The 7,712-nt window shown below is 44.4% G+C and overlaps 1 protein-coding gene across 1 annotated transcript; it reads right to left on the bottom strand.

The window, feature by feature from the left end:
* Positions 1-4,359: 4,359 nt before the first annotated feature.
* LOC139467620 (uncharacterized protein F54H12.2-like) lies at positions 4,360-5,235 on the bottom strand. The gene has a single exon (XM_071249150.1). It carries the CDS (start codon positions 5,233-5,235, stop codon positions 4,360-4,362), a length of 876 nt encoding a protein of 291 aa, XP_071105251.1.
* Between the last annotated feature and the right edge of the window lie 2,477 nt (positions 5,236-7,712).

Raw genomic sequence — 7,712 nt, 5'->3', positions numbered from 1 at the left:
CAGTTCAAGCAGGACAACGCTCGACCGCATATTGCACGTGTTTGTCAGGACTTTACACCACAACAACATCCAGACATTACCTTGGCCAGCCCGGTCACCAGATTTGTCCCTGATTGAGCATCTATGGGACGAGTTGGATCGACGCGTTCGCAGAAGAAATCCACCGCCCCAAACACTTCCGGCGCTTCTTGATGCACTTCAGCATGAATGGCAGCACATCCAACAGTGTGTTATTGACAACTTGATTGCATCTATGGGTCGTCGGTGTCAAGCGGTGATTGATGCACGTGGTGGGCACAACCGATACTGACATTTTCTGTACCCATGTGACATTATCTGTATCATGTACGTGTGTCTGTCTAGGTGACACGATTAATGTTTTGAACATTGTGTACATTGATCTTCAAACAGTGTTTCAATTATGGTTTCTGTGTCCTATTTTGAAACAATAGCATTATATTACAATTTGAAAGTCAGTGTCAAGTTGGTATTTTTTGAAGAGCATAGTTCTGGATCCAATAATGGTGGCGCCGTCAACAGCACATCCATCCTTGGATCCATCTGAAAAGATTGATTTGTATGTATTATATTTGTTTCTTAACTGATTATGTTCTTGTTGATATTGCAGTTGGTTAGTGTCAGATTTCTTTAGTTTAGACAAGGTAAGATCTACCTGTGGCTTCACCAATTGCCAAAGAGAAGAAAGCAGGCGAAAAGGGAGATACATTTTCGAGTTCAGTTTTTGCAGCAGAAATGAAAGGTTTTATTCTGATTCCTAGGGGTGGAATAAGGGATGGCTTTATAAGGAAAAGATCCTCATAAAGAGGATTAAAAACGCAGTTGTAAGCTGGATTTGACTCATTTGAATATAATTTAGTTGTGTATTGTAAAGTTTTATACGGCGCTCTTTTAGAGAATGTTCATTAAAAATAGCTGGTGAAAGGGTTTTGAGAAAAATCCTCGTCCAGGGATCTGACCATATCCTTTAACACGGGGTCATGTGGGATGGATGTAGGGTACGACCAGATCGTTTCCCGTTTGTCGACCTCTGAGCCAGGGAACGGTGCTACCGCTGAAAGTCGGTCCGCCATCCAATCTGGCATCTGAGCAAGGCCAAGGTGCGAGTTGCACTCTGGGGTTTATCCAGCGACTCAGCTAGCGACGCCTCGGAAGAGCCCGAATAATAACCCTGTTGGGATTTAGATGCCTTGGAAGATCGTCCAGAAGCCCTGCCGGGAGACAATGAGTCCCATGACGTGGTCCGAGATGATGACGGAGTATCCAAGCCAGTCCTGCTGGAATAGTGTTGATTGCGGCGTTAAACAACAAACCAACCAATCAACCACCTGCCATAGCCATATTCTTAGGACCGTAAGAATCGCCGAATGCGCTATCGGCACATGGGGTTCGTACGAGCTTGGGTAAGTGTATTCGTCGGAAACGTTGGCGGTGTATAAGCCACCGAAGACGATACAGAATTGTGCTGATAGGCAGGCGCAAACGTCTGAACAAAAGGAGGCGTATGCGCTTGTTGATACATGGCTTGCATAAAGGATTTCATCCACGTTGGGTCCATAAAAGGCGTCGATGGAAAGAGCGCTCGGGATGTTGCCGGGAAACCGGGAGGCGCCGATAATGACTGTCCTTGAAGGTTGGATAGGGTCTTGAGGCGCAAACACTGAGTCTGTAGCCGGCGTAGACGTGAAGGTGGATACACCCGAAGGCGCAGAGGCAGTAGATGTGCTCTGAGGTTCGTAGGCCGGAGCTACCGTAGATATAGCAGGTGTAATACTTGGCGTTTAAGGCTAGGACGCCGATGCAGACGCTGTTATAGCGCTCTGCGCTTGGGACGTAATAGGCCACTGTAAATGTCAGCTTCCCTCAGGGGCGTAGATATGGAAAATCTAGCGTAATATGAGAATAAAATTACACAAATAAAGTGGATAAAATGTGAAGGTATTTATACACAATACTAAATACCTGGTAGCCTTGAAATACAAAACGATATTTGCGAAAGGACCGCGACACGTCAACATTTCAAAATGGCGGAACGGAACAAGAACACGTGAACATGTATGACAACTGTCACCTCCACGTGCTAATAATACATACAAGTAGAGATTGCTGCAGAGCATCAATTGTTCCCCGCAATATAATGTTATTTGCAGAGGAAGGAAGTGTAAGCTATAGGAGGAGAGAATTGGTGTAAAGTACAAACTGGTTATTATTAATGTAGTTATCTTCGGAAAGCACAATAAAAGAAACAGTGTCTTTAAATGGTCAGCGCAAGGAAAACCCAGGCATGAAAACTGGGCCTGTCAGGCAGAACTTGATATATACCCACTATTAGTACCAATAATTCTTTTTTAATAGATCACAAGTCATATATAGATAACACAACAAACGTCATTCTTAAACATGCTTTTACAGCAAACATCAATATTTCTGGTCAAAATGTTGGTTGGGTTAAATAAAACATACTTTTAAAATCGTAAACACAAAATAATTTAATGAATCCACTGTAAATAAACTTCAGATCAAATGTAAAAAATCACGCAATTATTAAGGGATTCCTATTTGTCTAACAGCAAGTTAAGAACACACAATTTGGTCAAGTCATCTGTCAAAATTGAGAATTATCTTACATATTGTACAAACAAAGGTCATAAGTAACTTTCCTTAAAACTTCGTTTAAGTAATCACGAACTAAAAATTGAAAAATTGGTAGATATACAAAACACCAACCCCATTGGAACAACGTCTCTGTGATGAAACATGCGATGTCTCAGAAGATGAGCAACCTTACGCACTGTCTTGTATAAAATACAACCAAGAAAGATAATCACAAATAATCCTCAATCATGATAAAGAATTTGGTGCTCTCTGTTAAAAGGAACAGTACTTAATAATTTTACCAACAGTTATCCAGAAACAACTTCCAAGATCTGTTTTCATATCAACAATTACAAACAAATTCCTTGTATGTACAACATTACCATAGTTTTGCTCAATTCTCATATTGTTTCCATATCATTATAATACACTTGTTTTGAAATAAAATTGTTGTAATGTTTGTATGTTGAATGTACCATTGTTTTGTAATTGTCGTTTATTGTGCATGTATTTTGTAATTTGAGTGTAATATTGCCACTGTTTCTTCATGGAATGTTCCGGAATACATATCTCATCTGAAACATCCTTGTTGTATGATAGTTTCTTACAGTCGTGTACAGGGGCAAGGTCACCTAAGACGCTGTAATTAGCTATGCAGAGTTGGGCTCTGCCAGAAACCTATGACAGTGTGTTTGAAAACCGCTTCGCCCCGATTTTGTTGTCAGCACAAAACCTATGCTCGTTTGTTTCACCAACGTACCCTTGTATCCGGAAGTGGTTCTGCGCATGCGCGAAAAGGGGCATTGTGGGTAATGCGTGCTCATCAAAGATGGCGTCACTTCCGGGAGGGCGTGCGCCTCCAAGATGGCGTCACTTCCGGCTCCGAGAGACGTGCGCCTCCAAGAGGGCGCCACATCCGGTTCCGGGGAGGAAGAGGACATAAGAAGCGCTCGTAAATGAAAACAAAAATGAAAAAAGGAACAGAAGCGCACGTAAAATCCTCCACTTTCATTTTTAAAAAAAGCGAAAAAAGTGGTAGCGGCGGCGGTTGTGGTGGAGGGAGGAGGAGGAGGGTTTTTTTTGTTATGGTTGGTTTTACATTACTTTCCTTGATCTCAAAACTAGTTAATAATAATACGGACCACTCCAACAGTCAGGGACGTCAATTCTGCGTTGCATAGTTCGTTGTAATGCTGCAATAGCCTCAGATTTGTTCTTAAACCAGTGCGGGCTGTGTTAAGATCATCTCCGATTCATCAGGTGGGTAGGCCGCTATTGACTTTACTCATCCACGGACATTGTTGACTGTTCCTCTGGCACTTCATACAGTTGTATCGAGACGAGATGGTTGATCTCTCATTCAGTGCTAGGACTGTGACGGTGCGCATGACTTCGTTCTCTTTTTTATAGGAGAGGCACTGAAACCCTGATTTCTGATTGGTCCAAAACCCAAGCTACTGATTGGTCAGATTTTCAATCCTGTTTTTCCTCGGGTGTGCATGTCGATCCACATCCTAAAGACAACCCATATTTTTTTCAACTTTTTTAATTCCCCCGCTCACATGAACAAACCAACATCTGTGTTGACCATGTATGCTTTGGGGTAAAAGGGGTCTTCTTGCTGCGATCCCAGTCTGGCAAAGTCATCTTTGGCAAGGGTGCCCCGGTAGATGGCACCAAGTGGTTCTTCCATGGTCCCTTGTAGGAGGGGAATAAGTGAGGCATGACTGTCTGTCTCTGCTCTTTTTATACCATCATCGCATTATGGAAACGATCTATTTCCAGAACATTTTCGCATTCCTCATAGCAGGTGAGGGTGACCAAGTTCTCAAGAGCATGTCCAAACTGGATTTCCAAACCCAACTTGCCAGTGTGTCGAGGATAGTTGATGCCTTCATCAGCGCCAAGGTCTGGTGTGAGATCTACCACCCACAAGGTGTAACCTTGAGCAAAATCCTTGAGAGACACCTCACAGGTCTCAGGTCGCCACAGCTGCCCAGTGTTTCGGAACAGATTCATGTAGATTTGTTTCAAATGGGCACTGTTGTTGCTGAAGTCGCTTTTCATTTCCGTGCCATGGACTTCCTGGCCATTGAGTTTCAGCTTCATCATGGTGACATGGTAGTGTTTGAAGTTGTATGGATTCTTCTCTTTGCTTCCTACATAGGCACTATTGTCCACCAGTCCCAGGACCACTCGTTTTGGTAATTGGCCATCGATGAGCTGATCATTGTGAAAGTCTCTACCACCTATGGGGATGTCATGGGCTGTCACTCGCACACGGGAAAGGGGATACTTGGCAGTCACACCTGCGTTCAGACTGGACACATGTGTTTCTTCGACAGCAGGATCAATGTTGAGTTGACGAACATAAAATTCGGCTTTGGTCAGGGCTAATTTGTAGACACCATCAGCAGCACACATGAAGAAGAACTCATCAGGACTTTGTAGCAATTCCAGTTTCATAGGGACACCATCCAACAGATAGCGTTCTTGAAGAAACAGGTCAGAGTGTAGACGTCCTGTCAGTTCCAGTTCTTTGGTGGGCACGATAAGATTACGCCGAGTTCTGACGCCCGTGTTTTTTGCATCAGCATTTGTATCAGGATTGAAGGCGTCCATTTTACCAGCATCATCGGCATACCATCCAGGACATCAAAGGTGAGATGTTTTGGACATCAAAGGTGAGATGTTTTGGCTCCTGCACCATAACTCAGAGGGTTTCCAAGTAGGCTCTGTAAGGGTAAGTGCCAATGGAAGGTGTGATCTCCAACTGATTGTGTCCCACTTGCAGCCGCGAAACAGGGAATGCATTAAGTTGTTGACTGTCGATACAGGGTTATCAGCTAGAACGGTATCTGTCCCATCTTCTTGAGTCACTCGAACACATACCCTCAGGTAACACTGGTTCAAATCAATGTAAGCGTTCACAGGATTGGAAATGTTAAACTGGAGTGGTCCTGCAACAGAGGGAGGCGCCAAGGGACTATAGTGAATCCATTGACCCTCTTGCACAGAGGTGGACACAGGGGGTACAGTAAAGAGATCCAACTGGGCCTTTGAACATTCGCAAGCATCTCGGCGCATCATGATGATGGATGTTCCTCCCTTTCTCTGCCTTGAAGGACGTCTGGTCAGGTTGAAAGTTTGATGAGGACTGACCTTTAAACCATTTTTCTTTTCTGGTGGGTGGTGGTGGTGGTGGTTGGGATGACTTTATGTCTTTTAGATGGTCTCGGCTCCTCACTTTCCTCCAAGGCATCCATCAGGGCAGCTGTTCCACGATGTTTCAGACTCTCTGACAATTTGCGTTTGCCTGCAACCACATCACTCACCAAACCCTGGTAGGATCTTTTTACCCATCTTGAGCATCGATGTTCCAGCAGATTTAAGGAAAGGCAATGCAATCTTCAAGATACCACCGAGACCACTGTCACGTTGAAGATACCGTCCTTTGTATACTTTGATGCCACTCTCACGCTGGCCGAACTGTCCTTGATTAAACTTGTGTGCCAACGGCTGTCCCAACATGCTGCTTCTGCATTATTGGCAGTGTCTGAAGTGAAGTGTCACGATGGCTTTCCCCATTTGAAATGGCACTGGGCGCCCAATGTCGTCCATGATATAGAGTTTAATACTGTCGAAGGAACCATGACGCACTCCAAGGTAGCGAATGTGCCTAGGACTTTTAATCACCACACTGTCTTGCATCATCTTCTTTGACACAGGCACGTGGATCAGCAATGGGGACATCATATTGCCCACAATTTGATCTTCGACCAGGTTGGTGTAAATGTACACGGTATCAAATCCTGACAGGTGATTAGCTTTTGTATCACCTGTGATTTGTTTAAATTCACCTCCCCCCACTGTCATGGGTTGAGCAACTGGGCAATGCACTCAAGAGAACAGCAGTCTCTGTGTAGCTTTTATATTCATCATCATCATGGATCGGTAGTTGAACAAATCCAAGCATTCTCGAAAGTGGACTTGGTAAGATCACTTCTGTGGCATAGAGTACCTTGGCATAGACTAGAGGGGCTTGGAATCGCACCTTTCCATCTTCAAGCATGTCAAATCGAAGACTATCTTTGGGATACTTGACATCAATGTCAAATCGTCTGCCATTACTTTGGATTTTGTCGGAGGACTGTTCTTTCAAGACACCTGTAATATGCTCCTGAATCAAACAGTTGAGGGTTTTCGCCAAATCTTCAGATGAATAGGCTCCTTTCTCGATAGGAATCTTCTTGCTGTCATAATTGACGACACCATGCTGTGTCTGTGGTACAGTGGCCGACACGCTTTCATACACATGGGTGTCTTTTTTTAGTGAGAGGTTCAGAGCAAACCAGTCAAAGGGTGGGGCGACGTTGTACCATGTCACTGGAAAGTGAATTTCACTGACTCCCACCTCCCACTGTTGACGGTCCAGATGCAGAGGATAAGGCAACTTGATTGCATATGCAATGACTCTGTTTTTTGGATAGATATCCATGGAGGCATCACTGGGCAGGGTCATGTAAAAGTCTTGTTTCGAAAAAAAGACAGCAGCCATGACGACGTGAGCTAGGGTAGAAAACTGTGCGTGGATGAGGTATCAAGTTGAAGACTTCTGGAGGTGGGGTGGTCGTGGTGAGGCAGTCAAGGTGGGTGGTGGAAGTATGTATCCCAAACAACTGGAAAGCTGTCCACAACTGTTTCTCTCCGTGATAGAAGGCCAACTGAACCATGCTCATGATGACCACACCATATATCACAATGATCTGAGCAAAAAACACGACTTCACTGTGTGGTAAAGTCATGCCAAAACAACACCAAGGTGAGTGTCAGCGCTGGTGATGATGTCGTGCAGCAGCAAGGGGAGGTTCATCGGTACCCACAGATGCTGAGAGGTTTCTCTGCAGTGATGGTGGTGGTGGTGGTTCTGTCATCGCATGTGTCCACCTTCTGAATGAGTGACAGAATGCACCTTACTTTATCTGTAAATGATCTGCAGGGATCCACGAATTAAAACTAGCAGGGTAGCCAGTCCATTTCACCAAGAACTCTTCTTGGCCCTGTTTCGCCCCTTGACGTCTTTTCAGCGCGTAACCCAC

The sequence above is a fragment of the Haliotis cracherodii genome, unplaced genomic scaffold, assembly GCF_022045235.1.
Source record: "Haliotis cracherodii isolate W230 unplaced genomic scaffold, xgHalCrac1.p SCAF_2, whole genome shotgun sequence".
NCBI lineage: Eukaryota > Metazoa > Mollusca > Gastropoda > Lepetellida > Haliotidae > Haliotis > Haliotis cracherodii.
This window is presented reverse-complemented; position numbering and strand designations above follow the sequence as displayed.